The sequence below is a fragment of the Ylistrum balloti genome, unplaced genomic scaffold (genome assembly GCF_031769215.1).
Source record: "Ylistrum balloti isolate Yb309-2 unplaced genomic scaffold, AGI_CSIRO_Ybal_v1 Utg370626, whole genome shotgun sequence".
Lineage (NCBI taxonomy): Eukaryota > Metazoa > Mollusca > Bivalvia > Pectinida > Pectinidae > Ylistrum > Ylistrum balloti.
Window position 1 is genome coordinate 37,892 of NW_026782383.1, and position 23,409 is coordinate 61,300.

The window sequence follows — 23,409 nt, forward strand, 5'->3', positions numbered from 1 at the left end:
AAAGACTAAAATATAAAGAAATAAAGATGGATATATTTTTTTGCATTCTGAATTCACTGCAATAACTGTTAAGCTATAATATGTCCCATACATGATATTAAACTCATGGCTGGTAATAAGGTGATTAAAATCCCGTATTGTTCAGTTTTATTTCAGTGTCCAGTATAACAAGTAGTGAACTCACTCCTGACTTCAGAATCTGTATGTTCACTCCCTGGGCTTATTGCAGGAGAGCTACAGTATATATACAAAATTCTGCCATTAACTTGAAGTGTTATGTTTTACAACCTACATATATTCTACAATGTATTCTGGATAATACTGGTTATTGTCAAACACACAGTAGATACGAGGGTTCTTCATGTTGTCTACACAGCTATCAAACAGTACAGACTGATTATCACGCGGGTTCTGAGAGGGAGGCCGGGTATAATCGCTATTGCCCACACAATACTTTCCTACAAGGACTTTGGCCACAAACATAAATTTATGACGATTTCTGTCGGGTGAAGCGTAACCATCAGAAATTTTAGCTTCAGCAGCAAAATAAGTTCCCTTGCCAAGGAGAGTTCCAACGCGACCCCCAGCTAGCCGCATGTCAAAGTTTTGCTCACTGATTACGTCTATAGCATCTGGTACTGTGCCATGGTATAGTTCACACTCGTTAGCAGTACCAAATCCTCCATAATGACGTTCCAAATGACGCTTTTTACTGTAACATGGACAAACAAATAAAATAAAAGAAGTTTGAATGTTCTGAACATAATATTAATATTATAATATTACATCTGTGTAATTCAAACACAGATGTGTCTTTTTCAGCTCACCTGGCCCAAATTGCTAGGAGAGCTTATGTTGTAGTGAGGTGTCTGTCGATGAAAAGAAAGGAAATTACCTTAGTGAACATATTCAATGTCAGAGGGGTCAACTTTGTTTAACACTTGCTGTTTGAAATTAATGGAAAAGTCATACTCAATGTGGTTAGGTTTGTGTAAGTGAAGGGGATAGTATCTCACAAACATTTGATAGGTTTCTGTGATGAAGCTAGACAAAGTTTTCAAAAAGAAAAAAAAGGGTAAAATTTGTTAAAACACTGAAAACTTCTTCTCATTAGTTGAAAGGCCTTGGATCATTATATTTGACTGGTAGGTTAATCCTAAACTGAAAGTCACTGAGGGGTTCTTCTGAATAACAAAATGGCTGCCAGTAGGTTCATGATAATTCACTTTTAGGTTCTTTAATGCAGCTCAACATTAAGTTTGAAAAATCAATTACATTCTGTTGATCCATATTCAAGGTTACAAGGGCCAACTTAATTAAAACACTTAAACAACTTCAATTGATCAAAAATTCACGATCCCGAATTTTGTCCGATAAGGTTTTTGGTAAAGAGTCCATTAAATATTTCTAAATTTAATTACCTTGACCCTTCTACCAAGGTCACAGGGGTCATTTTTGTTTAACCAATTAAAAGCTTCAACTAACCATAAATTGTATCCACTGAAGCGATTCACAACAGGATCCATCATTGCAGACAAATAACTTTTACCTTGCAGTGCAAGCATGCTAGTTTGTAGGATTGACAGATGTCATATAGACCCACTGTTGTAAAAAACATTGAAAACCAGGACAGCAATGCAGGCCCATTGGACCTCTTGTTTACAAAAGTTAAACTTATATGTACAAATACTGTTTGTAGTGACACAAGACATTGAAGATATAACTGTTTCAATGTCCAATTTTTTCGTATCATTATCCAAAGGGCTATTACTGGAAAAAGTGGACGATCTTGAAATAATGAAAAAAAAATGTTCGTTTTCTTGGTTTATAGGCTTGTAAACAAAGCAAAAACTTTGTCATGCTGAGATGAGGTCTCCATGCATAGTTAAAAGCTACACTGAATGTCATAGGAGAGACCTGATGCATGCCAACATGAGCAATTGGAGTAAAGTGTCTTGTCCAAGGACAAAACCATGTCATCACAGAATAGTTCATGAATATTAAATAAGGATATTCATGAATATTAAATAAGGATAGTTCATGAATATTAAATAAGGATAGTTCATGAATATTAAATAAGGATAGTTCATGAATATTAAATAAGGATAGTTCATGAATATTAAATAAGGATAGTTCATGAATATTAAATAATCTGTTGAAGGGTTCCGGCCATGAAAAAATAGACAGACTCACACAGACAGATGGACACACAGAAAACCTATTTGCTAAATGAGAGGACTGAACAGCATACTTACATGTAGTAGACCTCCCAAAGGAACTTGTTCTGTACTCTCTCTATTTTCAGTACACGAGCTTGTGGTAATGAACGAGCAAATTTTTTTACAATATTTCCGTACTCCTTTGCGTTCATACCACCTTCACCACTCTTCAAAGCAACACGGATGATCTGCTGTTGATGTGTCATTGATGTCCAGTAACCTGGGTAATGCATTCTTTTCTGGGACTGGGATTTAGAAGCCGATCTTGTGTCTTGGAACCTTTGAAACAGTGTATTGCAGGCATTATAAACAGTAACAAAATTACTGATCAAGGGAGACCACCCATACCAGTGAGTTGACTATGTGAGATAATTAATAGACATTACGTAGTAAAACTTTACATCAGTCAGACTTTATATGCAAATGACAAATACTCCCTTAACATTGTATGTAAATCCAAACTTTTTATCTTTAATTCAGAGTGGAACAAATCAGAAAGAAATAGTTTTCATTTTGAATATAAAAAAAAAACAGCACAAAAATACAATTTTACTTCAAATGTCAGCATTTCATTAGTTATTACTAAGAATCTAATATTTTTGTCTTTTTTGACATATATGGTTATTTGTTGGACTTTTCACTGATAAACTATAACCAGTTACACACATTTCACCAGAAACCAACCTCTCCATGAATTTGCGTGTCATGGGGTCACTGGTCAGGTCGAGGGGAGTCTTTTTATCCAAGTTTTTCAGGGTGATGTTGGCTTTATGCTCGAGGAGGAGGCAGATGATTTCACTCAGGTCTTCACTACTTGTCTTTTTGGCAAGTCCTAACTGTTGTACTACCTAAACACCACAGGTGTACAGACAAGGTATTTTATGACAATAATTCCTTACATATTTGTAATACCAGATTTGATTGGTCAATGACAGTGATTTGCAACTTACAGTATATGGTATATATATATATATATATATATATATATGTGAAAAGATTAAAATCAACAGGACAAATGTATTCCGCAAACATTTTCAGGCCTATATATAAATTGTTCATGACCTATACCTGATACAGATGACCTTTATTATAACAGTAACCTTGACCTATACCTGATACAGATGACCTTTATTATAACAGTAACCTTGACCTATACCTGATGCAGATGACATTAACCTGATACAGATGACCTTTACCTGATACAGATGACCTTTATTATAACAGTAACCTTGACCTATACCTGATACAGATGACCTTTATTATAACAGTACCCTTGACTGGGACAGCAAAGAGAAGTAATTGGAAGTGGTATAAAACACCTACAATCAATAAGAAATATTAATGTATTTATCGTGATGTCCCCTTAGAGCCATAAACAGTCCAGTTACTTGTAAAGATCACTGGATGAAACCACTGGTGAATGCTGTCAGAAATCTGACAAAATCTTTGAAAACAATCTTTGTATTTTCTTAACACAGTGAAGCAAAGTGTCCAGTTAAGTATATAATACGTGTATATATTTCATCTTTATTGTTTAAGCTATACTGACCGTCTGTGGCAGTGAGTAATTGCCTAACGCCAGATGGAGGGCTGTGTTGTTATATTTATCTTGAGCATTTACATCACATTCTGTAATAAAAAAGTTCCATTAATTATAGAATATAAAAAATACTGGTACTAATCATAACATTTTCTAACAAACAGTCAAAGCAAGTGATTAAAATACAAGAAATTCCACCCCAAAACTCCTTGATTGAAATGTGTCCTGATAACAATGGTAGATGCATGTCATTGTGTGTCTGACAGGCCTAAGAACTTGATAAAGGTAGATGCATGTCATTGTGTGTCTGACAGGCCTAAGAACTTGATATACAATCCTTTGTTGTGGATTTTCTTTTAATTTTGTTTCATTTCAACGATTTTTTTGGTTTTTGTTTACAGACAGCAAGATCTAGTGTTTAGTTCTTGAAGATAATTTCACTCTCGAACAAACATCACAAACAAGAGATCCCAGAGGGATCTTGGCACCCACCATTGTTTAATCTATATAGGCTCTATGAAAGTTGGATCTTTTCCCTTCTTTTCTCTTCTCTTTGTTGTTTTTTACTCTTTATAGCGATAAGAAATTTGAATATTCCTTTGCAGAAATGACTATAATATTCTTTAATTGTGAAATCGAAGATGGTTGCCTGGAAGCCATTTTGTTTTTTCTGATCAGTCCCAAAAGTAAACAGGAACAACCTGGAACCAATGGGAACCTACACTACTGGGCTTATTGCTGGATAAATGCTGTATAATGATATCTTTATAACTTAAATACAAACATTACATACTTGTTTCATTCACAAGAATCTCTGTGGCATTTTTATGACAGCGAATCACCACCAAATGAAGTGGAGTTCTATTTTCTTTGTCCTTTACATTCACATCTGCCTGACCCTGTAGTGTAAAAAACAAAGGAATACTGACACTATATATTGCGAAAAACCATAAAGTACTGTAAGAAATGTAATATATTTCAAGTGTCTGTATACAATGTACATGTACCATGTTTTGTTGGGGGAAAAAACCTGTAGCTCCATAATTCACAATAAGCATTCATCATATCTCTCATAAACACTTAATGATATACGTTTATCTGTAAACAAACAAAATAATAATTATTTTCTACTAAAAACATTCAAAAAAATAAAATTTATAAATTGGAATAATGTATATAATACAGTGAATATGTGAGATTCTTGCAGATATTCAAACTTTATTTTTAAACATTATTTTGAATTCATTTTGTTAATGAAAAAGTCATTCGATTGTTAAATTGTTCAAATTGTAGGTCTGCTGTAAGCGTTGATACATCTTGAAAAGTTTTCTATAAACTTTCTTTTAAATAGATAAAACCGTGATCAATCAAAGAGAAATCATGTGATTGATTTGTCATAGTCATTAAATGATATTAAAACTGTTTATTTCTTGCGTAATATTGCCAGCTGAACCAAACTAGAATCAACTAGAAATGTAGTACATGTAGAAGGACTTTTCCTAACAAAAAATCAGTCAATTATATATAATAATTACAACATCATTATGTTCCTTACTAAAATTTCCTAATTTTAACGGCAGCTATAAGAAATTTGATATTTACCATAGTGTTGACTGATATGTTTATCCTGCCTCCATGACTTACCATATTGATGAGGGTATTCATCAAATCAACATAGTTGTTGATTGCAGCGATGTGTAATGGGGAATAGCCTTCCTTTGTTTTTGAATTCACTACATTTCTGTTTTTTTCAAGAATTAATTGGACAGCACTGAAATTTACAAGAAACAAGATATGACAGTATGACATGACTATCCCCACAGGAACAAAATTGAAAATGTCTAAGGGGCATAACTCTATTAAATATCATGTAAACCCACCCAACAAAGAACATGATCTGGGTTTTTCCATAATACACCTAATTTCAATTCAAAATATCTGATTAAGATAATGAGTGGAAACTATGAATCACTTGAAATTTTTAAAGTAAAAGGGGCATAACTCTACCAAAATAAATTCAACCTGTAGTGAATTATCTTGAAATTAGTGCAAAACAAAACTTGATTGAAATTTTTTTTTTGTTACCAATATTTTCAATATTTCAACTTACATGCAAACTTTTAATGAAGTCAAGTGAGCCATTCTAAGGTCATGGTGCAGAAATCAATTTTTTTACAGTCAGGGAAGGGCAATAACTCCAAAAATGAGACAGAAGACACAATTTACATGTTACTGCACTGATACCATATATATGTGGTTATTTTTGTAGGGATGATATTTTCACCAATGTATGGTATAACAATGTGAAAATTTCATCCTTGAAATAATGAGACAGATGTTCATCAGATGCTCATTTACATTCAGATTGAGAAATTTCCATTTGCTTTCTATATTTTGACTGAAAATTGTGTAAAAAATTACTAGCTGTATGGTATAAGTTCATTATCAGAGACGAATGTTCCACTTGTGGTGAAAGGATAGTTATAAGAAGACTTACGCCTTGTTGTCCTTCAGAACAGCCCATTGTAACACATTAAGACCTTTGCTATTCTCCATGTTGAAATCAGCCTTTTTGGCCTTTAACACTGCCTGAAATATAGCAGGTTGTCCTAACTTCTGAGCCAGGCAGTCATGCATGGCAGTGTCACCATCTTCATCCTACCAAAGATAAAAGATTATAATGAACAACAGCTGTCTAAAATCACCATCTTTGTACACTCAGGACAGTACACAAGCCCTACCTTGATATTGACATCAGCTGTCTGAGTGACCAGTAACTCTGTACACTCAGGACAGTACACAAGCCCTACCTTGATATTGACATCAGCTGTCTGAGTGACCAGTAACTCTGTACACTCAGGACAGTACACAAGCCCTACCTTGATATTGTTATCAGCCCCCTGAGTGACCAGTAACCCTGTACACTCAGGACAGTACACAAGCCCTACCTTGATATTGACATCAGCTGTCTGAGTGACCAGTAACTCTGTACACTCAGGACAGTACACAAGCCCTACCTTGATATTGTTATCAGCCCCCTGAGTGACCAGTAACTCTGTACACTCAGGACAGTACACAAGCCCTACCTTGATATTGACATCAGCTGTCTGAGTGACCAGTAACTCTGTACACTCAGGACAGTACACAAGCCCTACCTTGATATTGACATCAGCCCCCTGGCTGACCAGTAACTCTGTACACTAAGGACAATACACAAGCCCTACCTTGATATTGACATCAGCCCCCTGGCTGACCAGTAACTCTGTACACTAAGGACAGTACACAAGCCCTACCTTGATATTGACATCAGCCCCCTGAGTGACCAGTAACTCTGTACACTCAGGACAATACACAAGCCCTACCTTGATATTGGCATCAGCCCCCCTGGCTGACCAGTAACTCTGTACACTCAGGACAGTACACAAGCCCTACTTTGATACTGACATCAGCCCCCTGGCTGACCAGTAACTCTGTACACTCAGGACAGTACACAAGCCCTACCTTGATATCGACATCAGCCCCCTGAGTGACCAGTAACTCTGTACACTCAGGACAATACACAAGCCCTACCTTGATATTGGCATTAGCCCCATGAGTGACCAGTAACCCTGTACACTCAGGACAATACACAAGCCCTACCTTGATATTGGCATTAGCCCCATGAGTGACCAGTAACCCTGTACACTCAGGACAATACACAAGCCCTACCTTGATATTGGCATTAGCCCCATGAGTGACCAGTAACCCTGTACACTCAGGACAGTACACAAGCCCTACCTTGATATCGACATCAGCCCCCTGAGTGACCAGTAACTCTGTACACTCAGGACAATACACAAGCCCTACCTTGATATTGACATCAGCCCCCCTGAGTGACCAGTAACTCTGTACACTCAGGACAGTACACAAGCCCTACCTTGATATTGACATCAGCCCCCCTGAGTGACCAGTAACTCTGTACACTCAGGACAGTACACAAGCCCTACCTTGATATTGACATCAGCCCCCCTGAGTGACCAGTAACTCTGTACACTCAGGACAGTACACAAGCCCTACCTTGATATTGACATCAGCCCCCTGGCTGACCAGTAACTCTGTACACTCAGGACAATACACAAGCCCTACCTTGATATTGACATCAGCCCCCTGGCTGACCAGTAACTCTGTACACTAAGGACAGTACACAAGCCCTACCTTGATATTGACATCAGCCCCCTGGCTGACCAGTAACTCTGTACACTAAGGACAATACACAAGCCCTACCTTGATATTGACATCAGCCCCCTGGCTGACCAGTAACTCTGTACACTAAGGACAGTACACAAGCCCTACCTTGATATTGACATCAGCCCCCTGAGTGACCAGTAACTCTGTACACTCAGGACAATACACAAGCCCTACCTTGATATTGGCATCAGCCCCCCTGGCTGACCAGTAACTCTGTACACTCAGGACAGTACACAAGCCCTACTTTGATATTGACATCAGCCCCCTGGCTGACCAGTAACTCTGTACACTCAGGACAGTACACAAGCCCTACCTTGATATCGACATCAGCCCCCTGAGTGACCAGTAACTCTGTACACTCAGGACAATACACAAGCCCTACCTTGATATTGGCATTAGCCCCATGAGTGACCAGTAACCCTGTACACTCAGGACAATACACAAGCCCTACCTTGATATTGGCATTAGCCCCATGAGTGACCAGTAACCCTGTACACTCAGGACAATACACAAGCCCTACCTTGATATTGGCATTAGCCCCATGAGTGACCAGTAACCCTGTACACTCAGGACAGTACACAAGCCCTACCTTGATATCGACATCAGCCCCCTGAGTGACCAGTAACTCTGTACACTCAGGACAGTACACAAGCCCTACCTTGATATTGACATCAGCCCCCCTGAGTGACCAATAACTCTGTACACTCAGGACAGTACACAAGCCCTACCTTGATATTGACATCAGCCCCCTGGCTGACCAGTAACTCTGTACACTCAGGACAATACACAAGCCCTACCTTGATATTGGCATCAGCCCCATGAGTGACGAGTAACCCTGTACACTCAGGACAATACACAAGCCCTACCTTGATATTGGCATTAGCCCCATGAGTGACGAGTAACCCTGTACACTCAGGACAGTACACAAGCCCTACCTTGATATTGACATCAGCCCCCTGAGTGACCAGTAACTCTGTACACTCAGGACAGTACACAAGCCCTACCTTGATATCGACATCAGCCCCCCTGAGTGACCAGTAACTCTGTACACTCAGGACAGTACACAAGCCCTACCTTGATATTGACATCAGCCCCCCTGAGTGACCAGTAACTCTGTACACTCAGGACAGTACACAAGCCCTACCTTGATATTGACATCAGCCCCCTGGCTGACCAGTAACTCTGTACACTCAGGACAATACACAAGCCCTACCTTGATATTGACATCAGCCCCCTGGCTGACCAGTAACTCTGTACACTAAGGACAGTACACAAGCCCTACCTTGATATTGACATCAGCCCCCTGGCTGACCAGTAACTCTGTACACTAAGGACAATACACAAGCCCTACCTTAATATTGACATCAGCCCCCTGGCTGACCAGTAACTCTGTACACTAAGGACAGTACACAAGCCCTACCTTGATATTGACATCAGCCCCCTGAGTGACCAGTACCTCTGTACACTCAGGACAATACACAAGCCCTACCTTGATATTGGCATCAGCCCCCCTGGCTGACCAGTAACTCTGTACACTCAGGACAGTACACAAGCCCTACTTTGATATTGACATCAGCCCCCTGGCTGACCAGTAACTCTGTACACTCAGGACAGTACACAAGCCCTACCTTGATATCGACATCAGCCCCCTGAGTGACCAGTAACTCTGCACACTCAGGACAATACACAAGCCCTACCTTGATATTGGCATTAGCCCCATGAGTGACCAGTAACCCTGTACACTCAGGACAATACACAAGCCCTACCTTGATATTGGCATTAGCCCCATGAGTGACGAGTAACCTTGTACACTCAGGACAATACACAAGCCCTACCTTGATATTGGCATTAGCCCCATGAGTGACCAGTAACCCTGTACACTCAGGACAGTACACAAGCCCTACCTTGATATCGACATCAGCCCCCTGAGTGACCAGTAACTCTGTACACTCAGGACAGTACGCAAGCCCTACCTTGATATTGACATCAGCCCCCCCTGAGTGACCAGTAACTCTGTACACTCAGGACAGTACACAAGCCCTACTTTGATACTGACATCAGCCCCCTGGCTGACCAGTAACTCTGTACACTAAGGACAGTACACAAGCCCTACCTTGATATTGACATCAGCCCCCTGAGTGACCAGTAACTCTGTACACTCAGGACAATACACAAGCCCTACCTTGATATTGGCATCAGCCCCCCCTGGCTGACCAGTAACTCTGTACACTAAGGACAGTACACAAGCCCTACCTTGATATTGACATCAGCCCCCTGGCTGACCAGTAACTCTGTACACTCAGGACAATACACAAGCCCTACCTTGATATTGGCATTAGCCCCATGAGTGACCAGTAACCCTGTACACTCAGGACAATACACAAGCCCTACCTTGATATTGGCATTAGCCCCATGAGTGACGAGTAACCCTGTACACTCAGGACAGTACACAAGCCCTACCTTGATATCGACATCAGCCCCCTGAGTGACCAGTAACTCTGTACACTCAGGACAGTACACAAGCCCTACCTTGATATCGACATCAGCCCCCTGAGTGACCAGTAACTCTGTACACTCAGGACAGTACACAAGCCCTACCTTGATATTGACATCAGCCCCCTGGCTGACCAGTAACTCTGTACAGTCGGAGTTTCCTTTACTAATAGCCACATGGAGGGCTGTCTGACCTTTGTTGTTTTTTATGTTGATACTGACACCAGCTTTGAGCAATACTTCCATGGTTGATTTCTCTTTTCTGTGTTAACAAGGAAAAAGAGGAAATAAGGAATTTTTCCCAAATACAATTTCTTTTCAACACAATAATCTTTAATGAATATCACATCTTCACTACCTGTACTTATGAATATTAATTCCAAAGATATTTAAGATTTTTAATAAATCTTGATGTTTTAGATATAAATTCAAATATTTATGACTAAATTCTAACAGAAAGAAAGAGAGAATAAAGGTTATGTATATATCTATATAAGCTTTAAAACATGAATGTTACTGGCTAGTGTAGAGGGGTGAAGGTGTTTTTAAGACCAACACAAGGTTCGACATATAGACATGGCCAAATGTTAGAAACCGTCCATATCTTTAATTGGACTTAATTTTGTTCACTTTATTCAAGAAAATTATTAAATGAAAACTCCACAGGATATACAGGAATGCTTTTAAAGCATCTAACAAAACCACACACCAAGGAAAATTTACAGACCTGAAGTCCTGTATCATATGTCAAAAAGACATGCTCAATAACGCATTCTCAAAGTCTAAAAAAAAGTTGTGTTTTAACTGTCTCTTATCAACAGATGCACCATCACATCACCAAAACATGTCACTTGATACAGAGAATTACTAGTTAACAAGTTCTAATGTGTATGAAATGTCAATATCGGGTCAAGCCACAACACTTCTGGTATATTACTTGTGTCTATCATCTCATACCATGGACCTGACACCGAAACTGGTTCTATAGAAATCTCTGTCACTCCTGAATCAATGCAGCTCAGGATTCTCCAATGGTGTGGCATTTTAGATCATTTGTATTAATGCTTTGTCTGAGAGAGTCCCACTCATGTTTAATTTGGTTTATGGCTGGTGACATTGCAGGCTATGGTAACGTCTCTATCACCTTTTGTAGAACAAAGTCTTTCATTAGACGGGCTCTGTGGCGTGCCTTTGCCATGCATTAGGATAGGCTGATCTGTATATGGATGGGCATTGAAATATGTGGAACAACTAGAGGTCGAAGGATCTGATTTAGATACTTTGGCCCATTAAAGTTCCATCAAGGACATGCATGCAAAGCTTACAGTTAAAGAAAAGTGTTTCTGATCAGTAACAGCTCCAACACGTCATCACAATCATGTTGTGTCCAGAATGTGATTCTAATTGTATGATATATATCTGGTCTCCAAACACAGACCATCAGTCAGACAAAGCAGCTCTCAGCAGAATAGTAGACTCTTTGCCAACACCTAATATTCCATGTCCATTTATCACATACTTAATGCTCTTCTGCCTGTTTTTGCCAGAAGATGCTTTACTCGTCCACGAAAGCAATGATTTCATTGTTCAAGTGCAAATATTGTCATTCTACTGTCTTCCAAACCTGCATGATGGCAGTAGTAAATTGGGCTGGTCTTGCCTGTCTACACAGAAGTCTTTCTTCTGTATCTGTCGTCTTTCAAGGTTTGCCAGACCTGGGATGCTTGACAGCTTGCCTGGTGTGGGTCAGACACAGAGTATTCAAGAAATATCATAATGGCTGACACTGAAATGTGCAGCTGCTTGCCTGTATATCATACAACCTTAAACCATTCAAGAAGCTTGCCATCTTTCAGCAATTGTCAATTTTGTCAATGTACCATTTTAAAAATCAGTTACTGTATAAGTGCATGTATTGTTTAGCAGTTTTACATGTGAAAACACTGCTTAATGTTGCAAAGCAAACTTGTGTTTGTCAGCGTATGGGTACCTCCTTTTACTCCAGGTTAGGTGTATTGTTTGGTGGTTATTACAATAGAAAAGGGAACACAAACAAGTAATACAAGATTCATTTTTTACAAAAATCAAGTTTTCATTAAAATTTTCACACTGAGATTGATGGTCACTAACTTACGGCCAAGTGTTGATACACAACAACAGTAACGACAGGTATAGATCTTTCATGGCCACGAGAACGAAGTATAATATTTTGTAAGTAGAATGCAAACACCATGACCTCAAATCTAGCATATTCATGTATACTTGTAGCCATTTAGTCTTTTCATGAATGTTTTGGTCTTACCCAAAAGCAGCGTAGTGTAGCGCAGTGTCCCCCTCCTTGTCCACCTTATTTTTGTTAGCTTTGTATTCCAGTAATAATTGTACAATTTTGACATGACCTTCATAACTGGCAAGTTGTAGGGCGGTCTTATCCTCCACAGTCCGGTCCACCTGCAACATACATCAACCTAGGATAAATCATATACAACACCAACTAGTCTGCTTCATAACTATTTCATATCTGTGGTGTCTGCCTGAAACTCCTAGGATTTAAACATCTTCCCTACTTCTTTTATTTCTAAAGATAACAACTATTATCAGGGAATCGTCCTGCAGGCTTTCTTTTTAAGTCTAACCATAAACTTGAGTCATTACCTGTGAGCGATCCTTTTTTAACACTGTCTGGACGTCTGACAATTCTCCTTGTGCTGCTGCCTGTACAATATTGATGGAGGATGTCGTGTCTGAGTGTGAGTCTGACTGGGCTCTCAACATCTCCACAAATACCCGGGCAATAGCGTTAGCAACATCTACAAGGAAACTTAATCTTTAAATTCCTCCCAGCCGACGACAAATCTAGGTAGTTATTCTAAAAGGGTGTGACATTTGTATTGTTGCAATAATTATCTGGCTATGCAAAACAAGAGGCCTCTGAGTTTAAAAAGTCCCCTGACTAATCTCAACCGTGCTTAAATTGCAGAGGGCCATAACTGAATCCATTGTAAAACTCATCTCAGATTTCAATGATACAAGGCTACATGCAAATTTCATTGACGTTCATATTTACTCAAATGTGTTTACAATGTCCAATGATAATTAAACTACAAAGGGCAATAACTCTTTAAATTACCATTTAATCACTACCATTGGATCAGTCCCATTATTCAACTCATCTGAGATCTTACTGATATAAGGCTGGATACAATGTCTGCACAAAGTTTGTTAATTTTTCTTCAAGTCATTATGTTCACAAGAAAAAGTTAATGTACAACAATGAACAAGAACGGTTGCAATGGGTCACTTTGACCAATGGTCAGGGGACTTAAAAAGTGTGACATAACTCTCCCTTGATATAAAAGCATGCAGCCTACATATTATCTCCTTAAAATCAATTAGACTAAAAGGAAATTTCTTTTAGATTAATTATAAGATACTAGGTTATCTAATGGCAACTTTTATCAATTCATTCATTCTTTTTAAACACAAATAATTATTGATCCTGACAACAGGAAGATTGGCCATAAAATATTGGTCCAAATAATTTAAGTTTTCGGCAGATTAATGGACATTTCTTTTTTTCTGTGCGTCTTGGTGTCAAATCAACACAAAATATGATCTTTGAAAGAAAATTATGATCAGATAAAATGATAAAAAAAGAATGGGACAAGGCTGAAAAAATTCATAACTTTTTTTGTTGCGGTTGTAGGGGGGGTCAAAATTTTTTGTCAACCAATCACATTATTTTAGATCTCAGTAATGACACAAGGATAGGTTCAATATAACTATACTTGTGGTGTCACAGCTGAATTCCTTCTTTTTACCACACAAATCTGATAAACATGTATTGTATTTAAGGGAGTACCCAGGTATTTCAATAAACATGTATGGTATTTAAGGGAGTACCCAGGTATTTCAATAAACATGTATTGTATTTAAGGGGCTACCCATGTATTTCAATAAACATGTATGGTATTTAAGGGAGTACCCAGGTATTTCAATAAACATGTATTGTATTTAAGGGGCTACCCATGTATTTCAATAAACATGTATTGTATTTAAGGGAGTACCCAGGTATTTCAATAAACATGTATTGTATTTAAGGGGCTACCCATGTATTTCAATAAACATGTATGGTATTTAAGGGAGTACCCAGGTATTTCAATAAACATGTATTGTATTTAAGGGGCTACCCATGTATTTCAATAAACATGTATTGTATTTAAGGGAGTACCCAGGTATTTCAATAAACATGTATTGTATTTAAGGGGCTACCCATGTATTTCAATAAACATGTATGGTATTTAAGGGAGTACCCAGGTATTTCAATAAACATGTATTGTATTTAAGGGGCTACCCATGTATTTCAATAAACATGTATTGTATTTAAGGGAGTACCCAGGTATTTCAATAAACATGTATTGTATTTAAGGGGCTACCCATGTATTTCAATAAACATGTATGGTATTTAAGGGAGTACCCAGGTATTTCAATAAACATGTATTGTATTTAAGGGGCTACCCATGTATTTCAATAAACATGTATTGTATTTAAGGGAGTACCCAGGTATTTCAATAAACATGTATTGTATTTAAGGGGCTACCCATGTATTTCAATAAACATGTATTGTATTTAAGGGAGTACCAAGGTATTTCAATAAACATGTATTGTATTTAAGGGAGTACCCAGGTATTTCAATAAACATGTATTGTATTTAAGGGGCTACCCATGTATTTCAATAAACATGTATTGTATTTAAGGGAGTACCCAAGTATTTCAATAAACATATATTGTATTTAAGGGGCTACCCATGTATTTCAATAAACATGTATTGTATTTAAGGGGTACCCAGGTAAATCAAACTAAACAGTATAACAGTATATTGTACAGTGCTCTCTACAACACTCACCATTCATGCTTTCACTGGGCTCGTCATCACTACTATCACTATCATAATCCATATCTTCATTTGCTGGCACATTTTTAGCAACAGACACATCTTCTACTGGACTAACACAGACAGGACTGAACAACCACATCTTTTCTTTGATTTTAATCCTCATGTCACCGTCATTGTCAATTTTCACGATACGACCCATTTGGCCAAGTGTCTGAAAGGCCAAACAAACATCTCAACTATACCAATCTTATATTTGTACTATCAACATATAGTCATTGAAACATCACATTTAAATCTTCTACTGGTTGTGTTATAAGATGAAGGTGACGATGTAGTCATCGAAACGTCACACTCTAATCTTCTACTGGTTGTGTTATAAGATGAAGGTGACCGTGTAGTCATCGAAACATCACATTTGAAGGTGACGGTGTAGTCATCGAAACGTCACACTCTAATCTTCTACTGGTTGTGTTATAAGATGAAGGTGTGGTGTAGTCATCGAAACATCACATTTAAATCTTCAACTGGTTGTGTTATAAGATGAAGGTGTGGTGTAGTCATCGAAACATCACATTTAAATCTTCAACTGGTTGTGTTATAAGATGAAGGTGACGGTGTAGTCATCAAAACGTCACACTCTAATCTTCTACTGGTTGTGTTATAAGATGAAGGTGTGGTGTAGTCATCGAAACATCACACTTAAATCTTCTACTGGTTGTGTTATAAGATGAAGGTGACGGTGTAGTCATCGAAACATCACATTTAAATCTTCTACTGGTTGTGTTATAAGATGAAGGTGTGGTGTAGTCATCGAAACATCACACTTAAATCTTCTACTGGTTGTGTTATAAGATGAAGGTGACGGTGTAGTCATCGAAACATCACATTTAAATCTTCTACTGGTTGTGTTATAAGATGAAGGTGTGGTGTAGTCATCGAAACATCACACTTAAATCTTCTACTGGTTGTGTTATAAGATGAAGGTGACGATGTAGTCATCGAAACATCACACTCTAATCTTCTACTGGTTGTGTTATAAGATGAAGGCGAAACATCACATTTGAAGGTGACGGTGTAGTCATCGAAACGTCACACTCTAATCTTCTACTGGTTGTGTTATAAGATGAAGGTGACGGTGTAGTCATCGAAACATCACATTTGAAGGTGACGGTGTAGTCATCGAAACGTCACACTCTAATCTTCTACTGGTTGTGTTATAAGATGAAGGTGACGATGTAGTCATCGAAACATCACACTCTAATCTTCTACTGGTTGTGTTATAAGATGAAGGTGACCGTGTAGTCATCGAAACATCACATTTGAAGGTGACGGTGTAGTCATCGAAACGTCACACTCTAATCTTCTACTGGTTATGTTATAAGATGAAGGTGACGGTGTAGTCATCGAAACGTCACACTCTAATCTTCTACTGGTTGTGTTATAAGATGAAGGTGACGGTGTAGTCATCGAAACATCACATTTAAATCTTCTACTGGTTGTGTTATAAGATGAAGGTGACCGTGTAGTCATCGAAACATCACATTTGAAGGTGACGGTGTAGTCATCGAAACGTCACACTCTAATCTTCTACTGGTTGTGTTATAAGATGAAGGTGACGGTGTAGTCATCGAAACATCACATTTAAATCTTCAACTGGTTGTGTAATAAGATGAAGGTGTGGTGTAGTCATCGAAACATCACATTTAAATCTTCAACTGGTTGTGTTATAAGATGAAGGTGACGGTGTAGTCATCAAAACGTCACACTCTAATCTTCTACTGGTTGTGTTATAAGATGAAGGTGTGGTGTAGTCATCGAAACATCACACTTAAATCTTCTACTGGTTGTGTTATAAGATGAAGGTGACGGTGTAGTCATCGAAACGTCACACTCTAATCTTCTACTGGTTGTGTTATAAGATGAAGGTGTGGTGTAGTCATCGAAACATCACACTTAAATCTTCTACTGGTTGTGTTATAAGATGAAGGTGACGGTGTAGTCATCGAAACATCACAATTAAATCTTCTACTGGTTGTGTTATAAGATGAAGGTGTGGTGTAGTCATCGAAACATCACACTTAAATCTTCTACTGGTTGTGTTATAAGAATGAATGTGTGGTGTAGTCATCGAAACATCACATTTAAATCTTCAACTGGTTGTGTTATAAGATGCAGGTGTGGTGTAGTCATCGAAACATCACATTTAAATCTTCAACTGGTTGTGTTATAAGATGAAGGTGACGGTGTAGTCATCGAAACATCACACTTAAATCTTCTACTGGTTGTGTTATAAGATGAAGGTGACGGTGTAGTCATCAAAACGTCACACTCTAATCTTCTACTGGTTGTGTTATAAGATGAAGGTGTGGTGTAGTCATCGAAACATCACACTTAAATCTTCTACTGGTTGTGTTATAAGATGAAGGTGTGGTGTAGTCATCGAAACATCACATTTAAATCTTCTACTGGTTGTGGTATTTAAAATTCTATTCTACAAAACATTCAATAATGCTCACATGCTTGATTATATAACCATCAGATTATACAAGAATCTATACACCTATATGAATCACTTACCTCACTCATTTCATCATTCCAGCCACCATGACCATCCTGTAGGCCCATCACAGTATTGGAGTCACTGAGAATCTTCACAGCTTCATTCTTGGTGAATGTGTGTCTCTTGTTAAGATGAAAGGAAAAATTCATAACCATTAACAAAACTTGTCCGGTGGATTGTCACAATCTGACAACTGTTAACGTGTATCGACCAACTGTATTTAATCACTACAAATTAACTGAAAGGCCATGATTTAATCAGGTTAACAGCCACTGCATCCCTAAACCTATGTTTGTACACTAGCACAACTTTATTTAGGTTTACCTATATAGTTTAGCCTCTAAGCCTATATTCCTGTTCCTAACATAACTGACAAAGGATCTTACATCTAATGTTTACCTGTCTGAGGACACTCTAACACCTGTATTTTAGTAGTGTCAAAGACCAAAGGACCAGTTTTACATGACTGTATGCTCGGGCATTCTACCACCTACCAGTGTGGTGGGACAGTAGGAGCTGTTATACCTATGTTTGAGGGCAATCTACCACCTACCAGTGTGGTGGGACAGTAGGAGCTGTTATACCTGTGTGTGAGGGCAGTCTACCACCTACCTGTGTGGTGGGACAGTAGGAGCTGTTATACCTGTGTGTGAGGGAAGTCTACCACCTACCTGTGTGGTGGAACAGTAGGAGCTGTTAAACCTGTGTGTGAGGGCAGTCTACCACCTACCAGTGTGGTGGGACCCTAGGAGCTGTTATACCTGTGTGTGAGGGCAGTCTACCACCTACCTGTGTGGTGGGACCCTAGGAGCTGTTATACCTGTGTGTGAGGGCAGTCTACCACCTACCAGTGTGGTTGGACAGTAAGAGCTGTTATACCTGTGTGTGAGGGAAGTCTACCACCTACCTGTGTGGTGGGACAGTAGGAGCTGTTATACCTGTGTGTGAGGGCAGTCTACCACCTACATGTGTGGTGGGACAGTAGGAGCTGTTATACCTGTGTGTGAGGGCAGTCTACCACCTACCTGTGTGGTGGGAAAGTAGGAGCTGTTATACCGGTGTGTGAGGGCAGTCTACCACCTCCCTGTGTGGTGGGACAGTAGGAGCTGTTATACCTGTGTGTGAGGGAAGTCTACCACCTACCTGTGTGGTAGGACAGTAGGAGCTGTTTTACTTGTGTGTGAGGGCAGTCTACCACCTACCAGTGTGGTGGGACAGTAGGAGCTGTTATACCTGTGTGTGAGGGCTATCTACATGTACCACCTACCTGTTTGGTGGGACTCAAACACCTCCCCGTGTGAGGATACTCAAACACCTCCCCGTGTGAGGGCACTCACACACCTCCCCGTGTGAGGACATTCAATCACCTACCCGTGTGAGGGCACTCCTATGTAATGTCCACACCTTCCCATCTTCATACTGCACTCTGACGATTTTGCCCTCAAACATCATTTCAACAATGGTACCCAACTCTTTCGTGCACTGTAGATTTCAAGGTTAACAATTCAAATTTATAAATGAGAACATTATATCAGTATCAACAACAATGTTTATTGGTGAATAAAAACAGCTAGTAACAACACATACTATATGTTTATAGTGTAAGACACGTCTCTGGAAATTCATGTGACAGCTTTCAGTTCAATTTCATAGTTAATTCACAACGATTGGCACAGCCGTTCTGTAAGATAAGTCTACTACTGAGATAACAAAGAATCTACCTGCACCATGTCATCATCCCAGCCTCCATACATTTCATGTTCCTGAAGTTTCCTAAGGGCGTCTGTGTCCAGCACAACTCTGACTTTGTCTGATGGTCTCAAAGCAATCACACCTGGACTGACGACATCTGTGAACAAGATACAGACGTAGCCACTGAATATCTGATGTGGTCTTCTGTAGGTGTACGTACATGTTTCTGCCCCATAGTGTAAAATGTGATAGGTTATAAAGAAAAGAGATAATATTTGTGTTTAGGTACTAGACGATTTGTTAAATGACATCTGTTCAATACAAAAAGCATTTACTTGATTTGACATAAACAAATAGGTAGCAGAATTCCACTTACCTACAACAGGGAGGTGATCTGGATAGTAGGACCCCCCAGATCCTGGATGTTTTTTTGATTTGTAAAGGACGTCCACACAGCCATCGCCCCCAATACGATATGTGCCTTCATAATCAGTTTTTTTCCATAAGACCTTTACCCCTCCTCTGTATCCTTTTGATTGGCTAGACTCCCACGTCACAATGTCCTTGACCTTACCTTCACAACCATCAGACCCTGTCATAGATTATGTTTGCGTTACTATATAAAGACCAAGTTCAACAGTGAATCCCCACAGGATGCATCGCTTAACATGTAGTTGTTTTTACATCTTATAGAATAAAACATCAAATTATCAGGAATGATACAGATAAATACCCTAATTCTAATATTGAACAGTTGTTGATTCAATGAATCAACACTGTTTAGCACCATGATAAAGTCAAACAAACTTTTAAGGAATTTTTTTGGTTGACACTGAAACAACAAATCAGTAAAGTACAGAGATATTAGAGGATTCTACTGAAAGCGTACAAATGATATATCTAAACGCAATCATAATTTAGCGCTACACTTTCGGCGTAAAATGTGCTAAATTAATATTTGATCCCAAAAAAATGTATGTTTACAGTATCTTCATGTCATTTATACAAGAAATATTTTATAGTGAAACAGAAGACAAGCCTGTGTACCTCTGTTCCAAACATGAACGCCCAAATATGCAATCTTACCATCCTGGTTACTCCATTTCCAGTGGGGCCCTCGAACAACCATCGCGCCTGGGAACACACCCCAAGCATCAATACATTTACTCTTTGAGCGTGGAGGTACAACCACCCTGTAATACATATATAAAGACTTTGCTCAAATATCTATGTAATATTTTGAAATAAGGTTTCCTTTGAAAATTTCCTATATATCCACTCTTCTGTTACTCTGTATGGTTGGTGAAATTATGACATTCTGATGGGTTTTAACATAGATGTCAAAATATCAGAAAGTGACATCCAAAAGTTTTATATATTAAAAAAATCATTACTACTGGTGACAGCAGTGACATTATCCGCCTTTCAACATTTTTATTTAAAGTAATATGCTATGGTGTCATCCTTCTGTCCATCCATCTTTCTGTCTGTCCCATCAAATTCATGAACTTTTTCCCTGACTCAAATCTTTCTGTCTGCCCCATCAAATTCATTAACTTTTTCCCCTGACTCAACCGCGACCTTCTGTCCATCCATCTTTCGTCTGTCCCATCAAATTCATGAACTTTTTTCCCTTACTCAACCATTAAAAAGTTCTGAAAGAGTTGATTGTCTAACATTTGTTCTCATTTCAAAACAGGTCTTTTGAAATGTGATAAAGATATTCCAGAAAAGGATGTGTTACTGCATTTCAATTTATCTTGATTCTAATATTTGTCAGCAGGTCGCCTCTCTGTAAGCTCTGTTAGCCTAAATGATTGTATATTGATTCAACAATTTCGGTAAGAGTTATGGCCCTTTGCAGTGTTTTTTTCATCACCATAATCTAAGACCGAACATGCATTAAGATAATAACAATTACATATGAAGGTTTTCTAGATAAGATTGACCTTAAATATGTTGACACTTACGCAGGAGAATTCTCCACATCAATCCTTACAAATCTGTGACTGAGATCATGTTTTTTACTCATATAGCATTTAGTGCAGAGGTCAAAGTCAGTGCAGACAGCACACTTCCATCGTAAACCCTTGACCGGTGACTCGGAACATCCTTGACCATCACAGATGATGTCAGGATGGATGACACCTGCAGAAAAAATTATTTCCTCATGGATCATACCTGTTACTGGCTAAAGCAAATATTAATTGTATGGATCATATCTATAGCAAATATCATATATCATGGACCAAACCTGTAGCAAAAATTATACTACATGGATAATACCTATTACTAGCTGTAGCAAATATTATACATCATGGATAAAACCTGTAGCAGATATTTTAAATCATGGATCATATCTATAACAAAAAGCATACCTGGATCATACATGTAGCTGTTACTGGATAGAGCAAAATTTTGTACCATCATACTTGTAAGTGGCTGTAACAAAAATTAAGTTCATAATTTTAAAATGGTTTTTGAGTGAATAACAACTGGTACACTACCTGAGGGGCCAGAGTCAAAGATCCTGAGGTCATTCTTTCCATCTTGACCAGCACGGTACCTCACTTCCCGACCTGAGTCCCAGACCACGGTCACCTTCCTGTCTGCCGTGTTATGTTTGGGGACATAGACAACTGTTCCTGTGTATCCTTCTCCGCCATCCTGCATTCTGTTCACTTCATGTCGCCAGTCCGGGCCACGCACGACCCGCAAACCTGGCCGAAGCTGTGGGGATGATTAAGATCAGTAGAAACTCAGTTTAAATAGGACTTGAAAAAAAAACAAACCAGACAAATAACCTTACTTTTATTTTTAAGGCTATTGTGTGGTTTGTTATTTTTAAGTGATGTTGAAATTTCTATATAGGCGGTAATGTCCTGCAGGCATCAACTGCATGGGAATTTATTCAATCAAAAATACAGTTTAGACAATCTACCTGTACATGTATGGATCATAACCACGAAACCGAAAGTGTAAATCTGTTTTCTATAGCAATCTATCAAAACTATGTCAAAACAACACGGCTTTCTCGCTTCATTTATTTACTTGTTGACCATCTGTTTGTATGAGAGATTTGGTATCCCAAATACCTACCAGATTCTGTGTCATAGGTAGATCTACACCAAATCTGACAATGAATACAAGTCTATATGCCCGAGACTCAAGTAAGGTCGTGTCAACAACGGTGCCTACCAGGAAGAAAATTGGAGTTCCAAGACTGAAATTTGAGTTTCCAAGAATACGCAATGCACAAAAGGCTTTAAGATACGTGACGACTTTACCTGATCTGCGGAGTCGTTCATTGCACCAGCAGAAAACCACAGAAAAATACCATCATACAAAGCCAACGCAAACCGAAAGTTCTCTGGGAACTGTCATTAATCAAACGTAGTATAATTACAGTCAAGGCCAATAAAAATAGCGACGGGCACACCCCGGACGAGTACCGAGAATTTAAATACACCGGTCTAAATTAATCGCTTTGAATACTGTCGATATACATGTATATTGATTATAAATCAACACTTTTATTATATAGACAATGCGAATACAACAAAAAGATTCATCATTCAACTTTTAAATATAATGGAATATGTTTAATCATGGGGCTAGTGAACCATCTTGTCTATATCTTTACCCTTGTTTTGATCAAATAGGATTTTCTTCCGTCGCCAATCTGCCAGCCTTCAAAGTTTGGACCCTAAGCATCACTGACAAGCCCTAGAAAGATGAAACAGCTGTATAGTCTAACATAACTCATCGTTGTCTCTTCTGT

The 23,409-nt window shown here is 38.6% G+C and overlaps 1 protein-coding gene across 1 annotated transcript; it reads right to left on the minus strand.

Annotated features, from left to right (window-relative positions):
• Positions 1-32: 32 nt before the first annotated feature.
• LOC132557125 (E3 ubiquitin-protein ligase mind-bomb-like) lies at positions 33-22,945 on the minus strand. The gene is made up of 19 exons (XM_060221615.1): positions 22,916-22,945; positions 22,136-22,358; positions 21,599-21,776; positions 20,715-20,821; positions 20,005-20,220; positions 19,658-19,785; positions 19,308-19,418; positions 17,954-18,058; positions 15,386-15,587; positions 13,135-13,289; positions 12,782-12,930; positions 10,585-10,741; positions 6,257-6,417; positions 5,404-5,530; positions 4,553-4,658; positions 3,769-3,848; positions 2,904-3,067; positions 2,256-2,498; positions 33-712 (listed from the first exon to the last, which is right to left on the minus strand). The coding sequence occupies exons 1-19, from the start codon at positions 22,934-22,936 to the stop codon at positions 289-291; spliced, it is 3,057 nt and encodes a 1,018-aa protein (XP_060077598.1). The 5' UTR covers positions 22,937-22,945; the 3' UTR covers positions 33-288.
• Between the last annotated feature and the right edge of the window lie 464 nt (positions 22,946-23,409).

Bases quoted from the DNA above. Each gene is read 5' to 3' on its own strand.
- LOC132557125 (XM_060221615.1), bottom strand. From the start codon at position 22,936: ATGAACGACTCCGCAGATCAG. The intron at 20,221-20,714 runs GTAAGATTGCAT...AATCTATGACAG, and splicing joins GAAATGGAGTAACCAGGATG to GGTCTGATGGTTGTGAAGGT. The intron at 6,418-10,584 runs GTAGGGCTTGTG...TATCTTTGGTAG, and splicing joins GGGCTGATGTCAATATCAAG to GATGAAGATGGTGACACTGC.